This window comes from Limanda limanda, chromosome 12, assembly GCF_963576545.1.
Source record: "Limanda limanda chromosome 12, fLimLim1.1, whole genome shotgun sequence".
Lineage (NCBI taxonomy): Eukaryota > Metazoa > Chordata > Actinopteri > Pleuronectiformes > Pleuronectidae > Limanda > Limanda limanda.
In genome coordinates this window covers 28319395-28335763 of record NC_083647.1, presented here as the reverse complement: position 1 = coordinate 28335763, position 16369 = coordinate 28319395, and the positions used below count along the sequence as shown (strand labels likewise).

At 46.9% G+C, this 16369-nt stretch overlaps 3 protein-coding genes across 3 annotated transcripts; 1 reads left to right on the top strand and 2 right to left on the bottom strand.

Moving 5' to 3' along the window:
* Positions 1–363: 363 nt before the first annotated feature.
* On the bottom strand, positions 364–7284 carry atg14 (autophagy related 14). Its single transcript, XM_061082568.1, has 11 exons — positions 6653–7284; positions 4451–4513; positions 4328–4370; positions 2711–2792; positions 2393–2630; positions 2072–2301; positions 1755–1872; positions 1592–1682; positions 1359–1444; positions 730–904; positions 364–631 (listed from the first exon to the last, which is right to left on the bottom strand). Exons 1-11 carry the CDS (start codon positions 6928–6930, stop codon positions 509–511), a joined length of 1527 nt encoding a protein of 508 aa, XP_060938551.1. The 5' UTR covers positions 6931–7284; the 3' UTR covers positions 364–508.
* Positions 7285–8031: 747 nt separating this feature from the next.
* On the bottom strand, positions 8032–12174 carry tbpl2 (TATA box binding protein like 2). Its single transcript, XM_061083198.1, has 8 exons — positions 12127–12174; positions 11624–11732; positions 10853–11075; positions 10007–10094; positions 9834–9925; positions 9117–9284; positions 8372–8466; positions 8032–8108 (listed from the first exon to the last, which is right to left on the bottom strand). Exons 1-8 carry the CDS (start codon positions 12172–12174, stop codon positions 8032–8034), a joined length of 900 nt encoding a protein of 299 aa, XP_060939181.1.
* Positions 12175–12813: 639 nt separating this feature from the next.
* Positions 12814–16364, top strand: jmjd7 (jumonji domain containing 7). Its single transcript, XM_061082220.1, has 10 exons — positions 12814–12866; positions 13012–13107; positions 13788–13941; positions 14022–14160; positions 14262–14376; positions 15450–15506; positions 15582–15677; positions 15802–15878; positions 15945–16104; positions 16252–16364. The coding sequence occupies exons 2-10, from the start codon at positions 13059–13061 to the stop codon at positions 16362–16364; spliced, it is 960 nt and encodes a 319-aa protein (XP_060938203.1). The 5' UTR covers positions 12814–12866; positions 13012–13058.
* Positions 16365–16369: the final 5 nt, after the last annotated feature.

The window sequence follows — 16369 nt, the reverse complement described above, 5'->3', positions numbered from 1 at the left end:
TAAAATCCATTTTAAAATGCTAACGGCTTAATGCTAAACTGAGTAACACAAAGTAACTTTATACCAAAGTCAAAATACATAAACCTGTGAGGATGAGTGAGTTATAGTCTGTTAAACTGCTGATGAAGTTAATCTGCACATTTTCATTCATTTGGGACTGGATGCAGGTGTTTGAAATCCATCATGTGTGTTCAGGCCGACATGTGAGAACATCCAGACTCCTCGTCCACTGGCTGACCTCTGACCCCAGTCCTCTGACCCCAGTCCTCTGACCCCAGTCCTCTGACCCCAGTCCTCTGACCCCAGTCCTCTGACCCCAGTCCTATGACCCAGTCCTGACCCCAGTCCTGACCCCAGTCCTCTGAACCAGTCCTCTGAACCAGTCCTCTGAACCAGTCCTCTGACCCCAGTCCTCTGACCCAGTCCTGACCCCAGTCCTCTGACCCAGTCCTCTGACCCCAGTCCTCTGAACCAGTCCGGTCCTGGTTCACGCTCCGGTCTGGTTGGATCATCGCTGGCCGGTGTAAGCTCTGAACCAGGAGGTGACGGAAGCAGCAGCAGATGAGATCATCCCCCCGGTGTTAGCAGAGGGCTGGGAGACCTGCAAAGCACTCTGGGAAAGATCCATGGACTGTAAGAGGAGAAGATGAGGAGATGTTATCAAAGAGCAGACAGAGGTCAAACTAGTCTAAGGTCAAACTCTTCACACGAGTACTCAGTTGTTTGTACCTGTGATGGGATGTCACAGAAACGTGGACTGGGGACTGTCTCCCAGTCTGTCCCCAGGTCCGTCTCCTCGTCCGTCACCGCCTCGTCTCCACTCTCCTCCGTCGGGCCGGCCGCCTCCGGCTCCACAAACTCCATCGACTCCTCCAGGTCAGCGCTGACCTCGAACGGACCCGTCCTGAAAAACACATGAGGTGGGTTTACTGGAGAGAGAGAGAGTGAGAGAGACAGACACACAAAGAGGAGAGAGACACACACAGAGGAGAGAGAGAGACAGAGAGACACATAGAGTGAGGGACAGAGAGACACACAAAGAGGAGAGAGAGAGAGAGTGAGAGCGAGAGAGACAGACACACACAGAGGAGAGAGAGACACACAGAGTGAGGGACAGAGAGACACACAAAGAGGAGAGAGAGACAGACACACACAGAGGAGAGAGAGACACACAGAGTGAGGGACAGAGAGACACACAAAGAGGAGAGAGAGACAGACACACACAGAGGAGAGAGAGACACACAGAGTGAGGGACAGAGAGACACACAAAGAGGAGAGAGAGAGACACACAGAGTGAGGGACAGAGAGACACACAAAGAGGAGAGAGAGACACACACAGAGGGACAGGTGCATCTCACCTGCCCAGGTTGTCATTGTCCGGGGAAACCAGAAACATGATGTTCCTCAGAGTGTGATGAGGGTGAAGCTTGTCACTGTCGACGTGCTACACACACGCACACACACGCACACAGACACACACACATGCGCACACACACACACACACACACACACACACACACACACACAGTGAGTCTGCTGGTCAAAATGAATTGTACTTGGAGCATCAGGTGCAGATCAGAGTGGTTCTGACCTGGGAGAAGCAGAGGTGCAGGATGTTGGTGTTGAGTTTGCTCAGAGCTCTGGTGAATCGGTATCTGCTGAGGTTCTCTCCACAGAACTCACTGAGAACACACACAGTTACACATCATGGTTACAGCGTCCAGCTCCAGAGTTCTGCTCAGCAGGTTTCTCACCTGTTGCACAGCTTCTTGGGCAGGTTGACGTCCAGGATGTGAGACAGGACGGTGGCGAGCTGCGTGGCGTAGCAGAGAGCAGCACTGATGGTGTGAGCCGGGTTAATGTGGTCCAGCTCTGCAGAGGTCAGAGGTCAGACCACGAATGAGTTTGCTGTGATCAAGTTAAAATCACATCTGGAACCGAAACGTGTTTTCCAGGTGTGAATGGAGTCAGACAGATGTAAATATGATGATCTAACTAATCATCAGCTCACGTAATAGTTTGTGAAAGGAACTTTAAACTCTTGAGAACTGAGTGAGCGGCACAGACGCACCTGGGCCCTGGCTGGTGCTCTTCTCCTCCACCCAGCTGTAGTAGGTGGAGCAGTCTCCGTTGCTAGGCAGCGTGACGGGCGCCCCTGTGATGCTGATGCTGGTCTCCCCGTTCTGGTCGTCCCAGATCCAGCGTCCGGACAGGTAGGTGGTCCTCCGAGCCTCGGCCAGCTCGCTCACCGTGCTGGAGGTCAGAGCCAGGTCGGACTCGGTCACCACGTCCGCGGGGTCTCTGGTGGACAAACGCAGGGGCAGAGGGAGGTGTTTTCTACAGTGAAGATGGAATGTCCTCACGGTGAGACAGAGAGTCGGTGGTGTCTCACCTGCTGCCCTGCTTCTCCTCCTGCGTGGGGAACATGTGCGTGGTGAGCTCCAGGATGTGCTCTCGTCTCAGAGCCGCCAGCTGACTCAGGCGGCTCTGCAGCTCGCGGCTGCGTCTCTCCAGCAGATCCCCCAGGCGCCGGTTGTGACGCTCGATTTTGTCCCGTTTCTCCTGGTGACGTCCGGCCCGCCGCTGCAGCCGCTGCCCGTCCTCCTGGGAGCGCAGGTGGAGGTCTTTATCTGCAGGAGGAGGACACTGGAGGATGAGACAGAGACCAGGACCAGGAGCAGAAGGAGGAGGAGGCTGGAGACGGACTCACCGCTCTTCACCTCCTCGTTGCCCCAGGAGACCGCCTCCTTCAGCTGCTCGATCCTCATCCTGCACGACATCAGCTTCCACTTCTGAGGAAAGATCGGTTAGTTTGTTCCGTCTCATGTGAACTGAACAGGATGATGGAGGACGGTGCAGGACTGAAGTATAAATAAATAAATGCATAAATAAAAAAGGAAATAAAAAAATATGTATGCTAATGAGAAAGGCGGGCATTCCTGAAGTCTCATGCGGGATTGTCACAGGAGTGTGATGATCCAGTTCTACTACTTCTGCCTTTCAATACTGACTGGTTTCTGGTGTCTCTGAGCGAGTAGTGTGTGTGTGTGTGTGTCTCTGAGCGAGTAGTGTGTGTGTGTGTGTGTGTGTGTCTCTGAGCAAGTGTGTGTGTGTGTGTCTCTGAGCAAGTGTGTGTGTCTCTGAGCGAGTGGTGTGTGTGTGTGTGTGTCTCTGAGCGAGTGGTGTGTGTGTGTGTGTGTCTCTGAGCAAGTGTGTGTGTCTCTGAGCGAGTGGTGTGTGTGTGTCTCTGAGCGAGTGGTGTGTGTGTGTGTGTGTCTCTGAGCAAGTGTGTGTGTCTCTGAGCGAGTGGTGTGTGTGTGTGTGTGTCTCTGAGCGAGTGGTGTGTGTGTGTCTCTGAGCGAGTGGTGTGTGTGTGTCTCTGAGCGAGTGGTGTGTGTGTGTCTCTGAGCGAGTGGTGTGTGTGTGTCTCTGAGCGAGCGAGTGGTGTGTGTGTGTGTCAGTGCTCTTAAAAAATCACAGCTGCTGGAAACCAGTCAGTATTGAAGGCAGAAGTAGTAGAACTGGATCATCACACTCCTGTGACCAATCCTGCACGAGACTTCAGGAAGGCCCGCCTTTCTCATTAGCATACGGACACAGAAATAAAGAAGTAGATAAATGTGGAAGTAAATATATGTTGAAATATATTTAAGACATTTATTTATACATTTCTGTATTTATTTATTTCCTTTTTATTTATGTATTTATACGTCACGTATCGTCCTCCATACAGGGTAACTCAACAAGGTGACATTAAACAGTTTTTATTTTAAGTATGTTTATTTGTCACAATGTCTCCGTCCATGTCTCACATGAGGCTTCTCGTTATCTTCAACTCTTTCTTTCTTCATTTGCTTTGGTGATGTTTGGTGATTCTCTTTTTAATATTGGGGGAGTTCATAGATGGATGACTCATCTCCACCTCCTCGAGAAATGAAGCTAAAATATCTCTGATGCAAACTCTGATCACGTTTAGGGTGATGACGTAATAAACACAAACATCAGAGAGATAAGAACGAGCTGAAATGACAGAAACATCTTTACAAACATTTATTTAACGTCTACTTTGTTTAGTTTGGTCCCATCTGCTAAGATGGAGGTTTATACGCTATACTGCGGTCAGACACCAGGGGGCGATACAGATTTAGCTTCAGCTTTACAGGCTTTGGTGCAGACAGATAAAGGCTCCACACCAGGTGTAACCATAGCAATAGTGATGCGTTCTAAAACCATCGGAGTCCCGGGACATGAGACGATCTCTCAGGGGACATGTCTCTGTGGGAGGACCTGATGAAGACACTGTTTACAGCAGCGGAGCTGGACTCACCATCTCATCCGCCTGCAGCTTCCTGTCCATGGCCCCGATGACTCTGAGGAGAGAGGAGTTTAGAATCAGGTTCCTGAGTCGCTCACAGATCTCACCACACTTCACTAGCAGCTGTGACTTCACCTCTGCTGCAGCTCCTCCTTCTCTCCCTTCAGCTTCTTCAGCCGCTCCAGCTTGTCAACGTATCTGCAGCAGAACAAACAGCTGGGATTTGTATCTGAAGGTTGAATGTTCACACAGAAGCAGAGTCGCTGTAGATCTGGTCCCAGAGTTCAGCTGGAGAAGCTGCAGCCAACTGGAAAACCACCAGGACACTCTGGGGTTTCACCTGTTGTGGAACTCTAGCAGGGCTGCTAACAGAGCCCAGCTAACATGAGCATGCAGGTTGGAACTAGCAGTGGGTAGCTAACTGCTAACAGAGCCCAGCTAACATGAGCATGCAGGTTGGAACTAGCAGTGGGTAGCTAACTGCTAACAGAGCCCAGCTAACATGAGCATACAGGTTGGAACTAGCAGTGGGTAGCTAACTGCTAACAGAGCCCAGCTAACATGAGCATACAGGTTGGAACTAGCAGTGGGTAGCTAACTGCTAACAGAGCCCAGCTAACATGAGCATACAGGTTGGAATTAGCATTGGGTAGCTAACTGCTAACAGAGCCCAGCTAACATGAGCATACAGGTTGGAATTAGCATTGGGTAGCTAACTGCTAACAGAGCCCAGCTAACATGAGCATACAGGTTGGAATTAGCAGTGGGTAGCTAACTGCTAACAGAGCCCAGCTAACATGAGCATACAGGTTGGAACTAGCAGTGGGTAGCTAACTGCTAACAGAGCCCAGCTAACATGAGCATACAGGTTGGAATTAGCATTGGGTAGCTAACTGCTAACAGAGCCCAGCTAACATGAGCATACAGGTTGGAATTAGCAGTGGGTAGCTAACTGCTAACAGAGCCCAGCTAACATGAGCATACAGGTTGGAATTAGCAGTGGGTAGCTAACTGCTAACAGAGCCCAGCTACCATGAGCATACAGGTTGGAATTAGCATTGGGTAGCTAACTGCTAACAGAGCCCAGCTAACATGAGCATACAGGTTGGAATTAGCAGTGGGTAGCTAACTGCTAACAGAGCCCAGCTAACATGAGCATACAGGTTGGAATTAGCATTGGGTAGCTAACTGCTAACAGAGCCCAGCTAACATGAGCATACAGGTTGGAATTAGCAGTGGGTAGCTAACTGCTAACAGAGCCCAGCTAACATGAGCATACAGGTTGGAACTAGCAGTGGGTAGCTAACTGCTAACAGAGCCCAGCTAACATGAGCATACAGGTTGGAATTAGCATTGGGTAGCTAACTGCTAACAGAGCCCAGCTAACATGAGCATACAGGTTGGAATTAGCAGTGGGTAGCTAACTGCTAACAGAGCCCAGCTAACATGAGCATACTGGTTGGAATAACCAGTGGGTAGCTAACTGCTAACAGAGCCCAGCTAACATGAGCGTACAGGTTGGAATTAGCATTGGGTAGCTAACTGCTAACAGAGCCCAGCTAACATGAGCATACAGGTTGGAATTAGCAGTGGGTAGCTAACTGCTAACAGAGCCCAGCTAACATGAGCATACAGGTTGGAATTAGCAGTGGGTAGCTAACTGCTAACAGAGCCCAGCTACCATGAGCATACAGGTTGGAATTAGCATTGGGTAGCTAACTGCTAACAGAGCCCAGCTAACATGAGCATACAGGTTGGAATTAGCAGTGGGTAGCTAACTGCTAACAGAGCCCAGCTAACATGAGCATACAGGTTGGAATTAGCAGTGGGTAGCTAACTGCTAACAGAGTCCAATATACCTGAAACCAGCACCATTGACTCAAAGATATCACACCACAGCTAACAAGCTACAAGCTACCAGTTAGCTGCTGCTAAAGGCAACTCGTTGATAGTCAACAGATAATAAATAAACATCTTATTTCGCTGTATGACGTTTCATTCAGTTCCAGTATTAAATCTGAACAAAGAAACATCGGAGTAAACAAACTTCAGTGAAGATTAAACCTGAAAATGTTATAAATACAGGGAAATCATTGGATTGTTTCAGTTTTCACTTGCGTGTAATGAAGCAAACAATTAAGCTGTTCATCACTAACTAACTAACTAGTAACTAACTAGTAACTGGCCCTGGGAGATCCAGTTCAAGACTTGTAAACAGCTGGTGGTAAAGCAGGTTCTGTCCTCCTGGTGGACCCTGTGTGGACAGACAGCAGAGCTACGGGACACAGAGACAACAAACCGAGACATCTGCAGTAAAAGCTCAGGATGAACCGTCACCTCTCCGTGTTCCTCCCGTCGAAGTACACGAAGTCTCCGGCCTGGACGCAGCGGGCACAGGTGAGCCTGCGGCGGGAGGTGCTGCACAGCGGGCACCGCTCCACCGCCACGTACAGACCCTCCGCGTCGTCCACCGACTCCCCCATCACACAGCCCGGGCCCGAGTGAGCCGGAGGCGGCTGCTGGGGCCGGAGAGGCGGCCTGGAGGCTGGGTGAGAGCCCGACGAGGAGGCAGCTCGGTCCGGACAGAGCGGCGGGAGCCCCGCGGGGGACGCCATGGAGAGGAGCCGAGCTAGCTGGTGGAGCTAACCAGCTGTGCTACCTAGTGAAGCTAACCAGCTGTGCTACCTAGTGAAGCTAACCAGCTGTGCTACCTAGTGAAGCTAACCAGCTGTGCTAACTAGTGAAGCTAACCAGCTGTGCTACCTAGTGAAGCTAACCAGCTGTGCTACCTAGTGAAGCTAACCAGCTGTGCTACCTAGTGAAGCTAACCAGCTGTGCTACCTAGTGAAGCTAACCAGCTGTGCTACCTAGTGAAGCTAACCAGCTGTGCTACCTAGTGAAGCCCACCAGCTGTGCTACCTAGTGAAGCTAACTGGAACGAGCCGATCACCAGCTCGTTCTATTTTTCACTGACGTCGCCATAATACTTAATAACATCCGGACACGTGGTGTTGTTTAGATGAGAGGAGTCCGTTACTTCCGGTTTCTTCTGAAAACGTGACTGGTTTGTTGTGTAATGACGTAGTATGCGTGGGCGGAGTCGGGAAAAGAAGGACTGTACGGAGCTGGAAACGTCAATAACAAGAATGAAGGGACCTCATATCAATAACCCATAATACTTTTTATCTCAAGTTCTTAAGAAGTTTGCTCATTCCAAATATTGAATATTTTTATTTTCCTGTATTATATAATATATATATATAATTATAACATACTATACATGTAAATATTTACAGATGTGAACTATACAGTAGATCGTAAAAACATGATCAACTTCAATTACACCTTCATGTGATAGTAAATGTAACAAATCTGGATTTTGAATGGATCAATGCATTAGAGCCCCTGAACTAAACATTCATTTTAATTTCAGCTCAAGAATAAATGAATAATATTGAAATGAAAGACGCTCACAGTCACTTCCAGCAGAACTCAACTCACTGATATGATCATCAACTGTTTTTACAAGAGTCGGTTTCGCTGGCGTTTAAATCAAAGTCTGATTCAGATCAAACATTCAGCTCGTTTCTTCTCTGCAGGGATTCACAAAACATTTATTTTTTCCAGAATAGTGACACATTCAACACAAAATAAATACAGATATACATATATACATATATATACAGTTATGTATAAATGAGCAGGAAGTGCTGTCTTCACTGTTTCCTGAAGCCTCTCAGGATCGGATAAATGTTCTCAAACGCTTCGTAGATCTCAGCTCGTTCTTTAGCTCCTGCAATTCAATACACGACTTAATAACTATCACAACTCGATAAGTGTTTTAGAATTATGAGTTTTATGTTTCATAATGACGAGGTTTTCATAATGATCAAATCTGGATGTTGGTAAATTAACCCTTACCCACTCTCACCTTCTACCACAGAACCCTGAACCCTAACCCTTCCTTATGATCATGTAGCTTTCTTGGAATCTGAACTAGTGTTAGGTGATAACTCTGCAGCTGGAACTTTAAACATGAGATATGAGTTCCATTACCAGTCAGAACCACTTTCCCAGAAACAAAGATGAGCAGGACGATGCGAGGTTTCACCATCCGGTAGATGAGGCCGGGAAACAGCTCTGGTTCATAACTGTGGAGACAAAACAAGAACAATCAGTTTCCACAGATAAAGAAACAGATTCAATCTCCTTTTACTTTCCACGGATCTCAACCTGATGGTTGTCTGGAGAAAACTGTCCCCTCGCTAAATAACTCTTAGCCAATTTAACCCTATATATAGCTAACATGATATAAGCTGACTCTTAGCTTATTAAACAGAAGCTAACATAATATAAGCTGTGCACGTGTTCTCATGTGTTGACTGTTTCCAGGTGTATTGATGGAATGTATGGATGGTTCTGTATGAGCGGAGGCTGCTCTGGTCACAGGTCACCTGACTCATCATGAGAACAACAAACATTCTCACACGTTTGTTTACGTTTGACGTCATCACCTTTCACAGGAACGCTAGGAAATCGGAACTCGGAAATTTCACTCTGGAATATCCGAGTTGTGTTGAACGCAGCACAAACTAACCAAACTCACTCTAGCCTTAGAAAGAGTCAAGTCAAAGTTCATTTATAGAAAACCTCTGAGTTCTGCATGTGTTCCCACTGGTTCCATGAGGACATTGAAATGATTTGATTTCACTGAAGCTGTTAAGTTAGCTAACAACGTCTCCCTGCAGCCGGTATTTGTGCTAAGCTAGGCTAACCCAGTCGCAGCAGTCTGTGGATCTACCTGCTGAACTGCTGGTGGGTCAGAACCAGTCCTTCCAGCCTGATGGGGAAGAACACGTCACAGCTGGCCACCATGTTCTGGATTTTAAAGTCCATGAAGCGAGCAGGGAAACCGAGCTTCTGCACCACCCGGGCGTATTTCCTGGCTGCCAGCCGAGACTGCTCCTCACTCAAACGCACCCAGAGGGAAGAAGAGGGTTAATACACTCAAACTAAGAATCCCTTCCTGGTTCAAACATTATATCATCGGAGGTGAAGACTGCAGCGGCTTCTTCTTCTATTGTTTAATTCTGTCTCTACTTCCTGTGATTGGTCCAAACTATCCAACAAAGTGTTTTCACTTCAAACCAACAGAACCTGGTTCAGTTTGATCCAGACCCAGAACTCCTCTTCTGCTCTGAGGAACCGTTCACACCTGATGTTCAGAATCTGAAGCTCTGAACCACACCAGGTGTGAAAGCTCTCTATGTTTTTGATGGGATCAATAGGTGGAGCTGATATTGTGAGAGATGTTGGTTGTTCTGCTCCAGAAGCAGCTGTGTCTTCTCTGCTCATAACAAACACCTGGAAGTTCCTGCAGTTGGATTTGGGCTTTTTGTCATAGGAAGGTTCCAAAGAGAGTAAATGAGTTGAAGTATATGAGCCCTGGTAAGATCTGGCCCAGGTGCACGTTAGTTCCTTTCTTTCAGCAGAGGTGGGATGAAGGGGACAGACTGACCTCTTGGCTCCTGTGCAGACCATCTTCCCTGAGCTGAAGATCAGCGCCGTGGTTCGAGGTTCTCGGATCCTCATGATGACGGCCGCGAAACGCTGAAACACAACTGGCTGCACCTCATAGATTCCAAACATATAGAAATGACACTTGCACAAAAGGAAAGTCTGGGTTCTGACCTTCGGGTTGTATTCAGCGTTTCTGGCTTGCAGGGCGATGAACTTCAGGTCCAGAGGACAACCCAGGTTCACCGTGGAGACAATGTTCCTTTGGTCAAGGAGAGGGTTTCACTTCATCTTCATCATCATGATGTTAACTGCTGCTCTCATTAATAACATCATTTCATCTATAAATAGGCCTCATTTTTAACCCACACATCTATCAGACCTCATTTTGTGCTATTGTCACTTCTCAAGCAAAGTTTGGATCTATGAAAACTTGCCGGAGAATGAGCCTCATTCACCAACATCTTCTTAAGAATTGTCTTTAATTTGTTCTTCAGAAGTTTTATAAGAAAAGTGTCAGATTCATAAAAAGTTCTTAAACTATAGAAAAATGTCACATCTGTGTTTTTATGTTGATGAATGATGTGTTCGTATATCAGTTCTTTGAGCGTGAGCATCATGGGAAACAAGAACTGAAGCTCAATGGAGACGGGACCTGACGGGACATGTTGGATCAGACTCAATGTTCTGGATCAGGTTCTGGTTCAGGTTCTGGTTCAGGTTCTGCTCGGGGCTCACACAGGGAGCTGTGCATCCACAGACCTGGTTCAGTGCAGAGACATCTCTGACCTCACAACAGAAATACACTTTTCAGAATCAACAGGAAATTATACAATCATATTGGGGCTGTGGCTGCAGGTCAGAGGTCGTCCTCCAACCAGAAGGTTTTATTTGTAGAGTCTATTGGTTCATGTAAACCATTTGTTTTTCAAAGATCTGACTTTTTACTTCATAAAATACAAACACCATCGATGAAGTACTGCAGATAAAGTATTAGTACCACACACTTCTACTACTTACTGTAACTGTGGGATGATCCCTGATCTCTCTGTCGTAGGGGTCATGGGGGTCATGGGGGTCATAGGAGTCATGGGACAAAAGGAGGAGGTGACTGTCCCCATTCCTGATGTGGACGCCTCCTTATGGAAGTCAGCAGCTATGGAATCCTGGGAATTGTAGTCTAGACAGACGCCGCTGTCCTGAGACGTGTCCACAGCTGCAGTTGGACATTCTGCTGCTTCAGCTGAAATTAAATCATGAGTCAGCTTCCTGTTAAAGGTCATGACCTCAGTCAGGAAGTGGACATTACTCTGAACTTCAGGATCTCTGCTGTTGTGATGCTGACGCAAGAATCATTCATGTTCCAGGTCGACTCAGAAGTAGATGTTTTTGGAGCTGGAGGACACGTCCACCTGCCTCCTGCACCCATGGACAGTACCAGCTGTCACTCACCCTGTGGTACCCCCCCCCCCCCCCCTCAACACATCTGGTGCTTTATGGTCTGTTTGACTCTAAATGATCATAATTCACTAAATGAACATCAGCTGTTTGAAGAAGACTTGAAACTAGAGACTGAGACAGAAACTCCTGAATGTTTACTGACGTTATAAAGTGAGAAATCACTTTCTATAGAAACTACCAGAGGAGTCGCCCCCTGCTGGTCAGAGGGAGATCCTTTCAGGCTCTTCCACATTGGCTTCACTTTCCAGACTCTGAGTCTGTTTTTATTTACAGTTTAAATCTGCTAACTTATCATAAGGTTTGTTGAAAAGATCTTCAGTGATGTCACACCTGTGTCTTCCTGTGTGGTGAGCTCATCAGGCAGGAAGCTCAGGTCCAGCTCCTCCCCCTGCTGTGCACCCGCCTTCTCAGGCTCCTCCCCCAACACAAAGCTGGGGTCCTGCAGGAGCCAATCAATCAATCAACCAAAGTTTACATTTAGAACGTGTGAAAGCAGCTCACATCAGAATGAAAATCCTCCTCAGACCACAAATACACATGTTCATTTTTTCAAAATGACTTCATAAACTACATATTTAAAATGTTTTGTTCAATTGATGTTTTCAGATTTCAACATTCTGAGAGTGAGAATATGAGACTGAGAATTCAGACGGATCAGAGCTCATGTTTCTGGATTGATTTGAATCAAGAGAAACAGTTTGTTGTTGAAACTTCTTTGAATCTTTGACTCTTTGACTCCACAGAGGAAAGTGAGTCCAGGTCACAGATGCTCTGCTGTCACACCACTCTCTCTTAATAAAGCTTTGGATGTTCAAACAGGAAACTTTACTCACATTTGCAATGGAGTCGTCAAAGTATCGCTCCAGCGCCGACTCGTCCATGAGTGAAGCACCTGATCCAGAACCTGATCCAGAACCTGATCCAGAGCCTGATCCAGAACCTGATCTAGAGCCTGATCCAGAACCTGATCCAGAGCCTGATCCAGAACCTGATCCAGAGCCTGATCCAGAGCCTCACAGCTGCTTCCAATCCAAACTGATGTGACCCTGAACTCTTCAGCCAGTCACAGACCTGCTCACCTGCTGCTGCAGTACCGCTGCCAACCTGCAGCAGGCGCTCTGTGAGAAATGTAAACAGGCTGATGATTGTTTCTTCTTGAATGGTTCATGTTTTCCGCTGCATTTCTTTCTTAAAAATAAAATATTAAAAATAACATTTTATTCTTAACTCTGAGGTAAGAGGTAGATAATGTTCCTGTTTACTTTCCAAACCTTTTTAAGACTTTAACTCTTTACATTTATAGATTTACAGAAAACACGTCTGTTCAAAGGGTTTTTATTAGTTTGTTCTGACTCTTGCTGAGGGTTAAGGACAGATGACGTCACACCATGTCAAAGCCTTATGAGACATATTGTGATTTTTGAATGTGGGCTATACAAATAGAATTGTATTGATTTATTGACTCACCACTGAACTTCACCCTCCCGCCTGCAGGTGGAGCTGCTCCGCCGACAGCACAGAGGAGTTATGCGCATGCGCACAGAATGTAAACACGGCAGCATGGCAGCGCGAGGTCTGATCAGACTATACAACTGTATATTATTGTGTATATAACTGTGTGTATATAACTGTGTGTATATACCTGTGTGTATATACCTGTGTGTGTATAACTATGTGTATATACCTGTGTGTATATAACTCTGTGTATATAACTGTAGGAAAAGACAGGACATTGAAGCTATAGACTCCAGAGCAGGTTGAACAAATGGAGTCTGTGAAGAAACATCTGAGCGAGTTTTCACTGGAGGCTCATGGTGAGTGAACTACTACTGATACTAATACTGCAACTACTGATACTATTAACACTACTGATACTATTAACACTACTGATACTTATACTGCAACTACTGATACTAATACTGCAACTACGGATACTATTAACACTACTGATACTAATACTGCAACTACTGATACTAATACTGCAACTACTGATACTATTAACACTACTGATACTACTGATACTATTAACACTACTGATACTTATACTGCAACTACTGATACTAATACTGCAACTACTGATACTATTAACACTACTGATACTAATACTGCAACTACTGATACTAATACTGCAACTACTGATACTATTAACACTACTGATACTAATACTGCAACTACTGATACTACCATCCTAATACTGATTCAAATATTACTGTTTCCATTACAGTACTCTCCTGCCATCATTACTCATGGTCCTCTCCTTGTACAGTACACCACCTCTACCACTACAGATACTATTACTCAAAGTACTGCTACAAGTATATACACATACTGCACAATTACCTCTGCTGTCAACACTGGTACTAATAACTACTAGTTACTAGTACTTCCACAAATACTGCTGTGACTCCTGTAGTAGTACTACCGTTCCAACTGCAGTAGTGTGTATTTCCTGAGGAGCTGAGGAGTACAGTAGTGAGTATTGATTCTGTTGCAGATCTGTATCTGAACCGATCGGTTCCGTACCTGGAGCAGCCGCCGGAGCCCCTGAGCTTCTACCGCGACTGGATTGGTCCAAACAAACCCTGCATCATCCGCAATGCTGTCAGCCATTGGCCGGCTCTGTCCAGGTGGACGCCAGAGTACCTGAGGTGAGGAAGCCCCGCCCACTGATACCTTGACTTTTATTCTTCTTTGGTCGGAAAGATTTCATTCTGTTTCCTGTCTGCAGGGAGAAGGTGGGGTCAAAGGTCATCAGTGTGGCAGTGACTCCGAATGGTTACGCGGACGCAGTGAGCGGTGATCGATTCGTGATGCCTGAAGAGAGAGAGATGACTTTCTCTTCTGTTCTCGACGTCATAGAGGGGAAGGTGAGAGACTGCCCCTGCTGGACAAGTGAGAGACTGCAGGAGACACACGCAGCGTTCCCTCAGTGAGCTGGTGGATGAGTACTTCCTGTTGTGTCCTGCAGGGGGAGCACTCTGGTGTGTTCTACGTTCAGAAGCAGTGCTCCAACCTGCTGGAGCAGCTGCCGGAGCTCACGGGCGACGTGGAGCCTCACGTGTCTTGGATGAGCGCCGCGCTCGGTGAGTTCTCAGCCGCCGCCGCTGCTGCTGCTCTAAAGATCCACAGGAAACCAAACCAGAAGAATTATAAACATAAGAATGACCAATTCTCTTGAACGTGATTTGACAAACACATATGAGAAGCAACATTCTTATAAATTATTGAAATAGAACATTTCAGATGAAACTCAAACTACTAAAATATTTCATGGTTCCAGAAGAAGTTTGGTATTTAACATTTCTAACTAGTTTCTGTGAAATGTTTCAATTAATCAGCAGAAGAATCAGTAATGAAATAAAACACTGCAATAAACATGGAGCTGGAACAGAGCTTCCAAACAACATTTCTCAGACATGAGCAAAGTCTCAAAGAAGAAAAAGGTCAGATATCAATAAACTAGGATCTGAAACACATCAAAGTTCAGTTTCATCAGCAGGAGGCTGCAGAAATGTGGCTAAAGTGCGATGATTGGACAACTGTGCAACGATCCAAACGGCTCAATCAGCTCAAACATATCGAAGGGACCAAACCTACTCATGCAGTCAGTTTCCCTCAGGAAGGATCCTCACCTGGTTCCTGTAGGATCACTAGGCCGCTGGGTGACTGTTTGTTTCACGACTGTCAGCATGTGAAGTTGTTGTAGAAAGTCTTTTTGTCTTTGAAGGCACCGTGAAGAATTCAAGATGGAGGATTTCACCAAGTGCTCAGTGCTGCTGCCGGTGGCCACAAGGAAACTTACAACAGTTCCTATTGAAATATAACTTTCAGTGAATGTTGAACCGGGTCCCAGGAATCATTTTGTGTTATTGTGTGATCACTGTTGACTCTAAGAAATATAACTGTGCTCCCTCGTAGTTCGACTCGTTTGATTCTCGACTCCTTAAACATACTGTTGAGTTTCTGTCTCGTCTGTGTGCACCTGAAGTCTCCGCCCTCTTCAGGGCGCACGCAGGCTGCTGGGGACAAGGTCATTCGTCATGAGAACGTTCAAGAACAAGTGTTCTAGTTCAGAGCAAATTTAATAATTTTTTTTTGTAGATATTGGAGAATGAAGCCTGATGAGTTTACTGATATTTCATCTCTGTTCCTTTAGGAAAGTTCCCTGATGCTGTGAACTTCTGGCTGGGAGAAGCGAGCGCCGTCACCTCCAGTGAGATGTGAACACAACACACCAGACACACACATTGTGTTGCTCATGTACCAACTGTGTGTGTTTCTGTCCTAGTGCACAAAGATCACTATGAGAATCTTTACTGTGTGATATCTGGAGAGAAACACTTCATCCTGCTGCCGCCCACAGACCGACCCTTCATCCCTTATGGTAACCATAGAAACCTCCCTGCATCCTGTCTGGTAACCATAGAAACCCCATGCACCACCAGCAGTGAACGTGCTGCGTCCTCCAGTGAGTCAGTAACCATAGTAACGGTCTCTCTGCACGGCAGGTGTGTATCAGCCGGCTGTTTATCGCCAGCGGGACGACGGCGAGTTCGAGGTCATCGATCAGAGCGACTCTGAGAAGGTGCGTTCAGGGACACGTCTGTTATTGTCAGCTCTCTGCTCCATTTAACAAACTCCGCCCCCTCAGGTCCCATGGATCCCACTGGACCCGCTGGACCCGGACCTGGAGCGGTACCCACAGTACCGCGGCGCCCGGCCGGTCCACTGCAGCGTGAAGGCCGGAGAGACGCTGTACCTGCCGTCGCTGTGGTTCCACCACGTCCGGCAGTCACACGGCTGCATCGCAGGTACACCCCCCCCCCAACCCCCCCCACCCAACCCCCCCCCGGGACCTGATCCGTGTCCTTGTGCTCAAAGTAAACACATGAACACGCTGCTGACGCACAAAGTAGAATCAGTTTGAATGAATGTGTTTTGTGTTTTCTCTGCTGCAGTGAACTTCTGGTACGACATGGAGTACGACATCAAGTACAACTACTTCCAGCTGATGGAGAAGCTGTGTGAGGTCACAGGGGGGGGGGGACGTGACATCACTACAGCTGTGTGAGGTCA

Coding starts and splice junctions, on each gene's coding strand:
- atg14 (XM_061082568.1), bottom strand. CDS start 6,930: ATGGCGTCCCCCGCGGGGCTCCCGCCGCTCTGTCCGGACCGAGCTGCC. Junction 1,873..2,071: donor GAGCACCAGCCAGGGCCCAG/GTGCGTCTGTGC, acceptor TGACCTCTGCAG/AGCTGGACCACATTAACCCG. Junction 632..729: donor TCTGTGACATCCCATCACAG/GTACAAACAACT, acceptor CTCCTCTTACAG/TCCATGGATCTTTCCCAGAG.
- tbpl2 (XM_061083198.1), bottom strand. CDS start 12,174: ATGGACGAGTCGGCGCTGGAGCGATACTTTGACGACTCCATTGCAAAT. Junction 11,076..11,623: donor CACCACACAGGAAGACACAG/GTGTGACATCAC, acceptor ATTTAATTTCAG/CTGAAGCAGCAGAATGTCCA. Junction 8,109..8,371: donor TGGGAAAGTGGTTCTGACTG/GTAATGGAACTC, acceptor ATTGAATTGCAG/GAGCTAAAGAACGAGCTGAG.
- jmjd7 (XM_061082220.1), top strand. CDS start 13,059: ATGGAGTCTGTGAAGAAACATCTGAGCGAGTTTTCACTGGAGGCTCAT. Junction 14,377..15,449: donor TTGGATGAGCGCCGCGCTCG/GTGAGTTCTCAG, acceptor CTGTTCCTTTAG/GAAAGTTCCCTGATGCTGTG. Junction 15,507..15,581: donor AGCGAGCGCCGTCACCTCCA/GTGAGATGTGAA, acceptor TTTCTGTCCTAG/TGCACAAAGATCACTATGAG.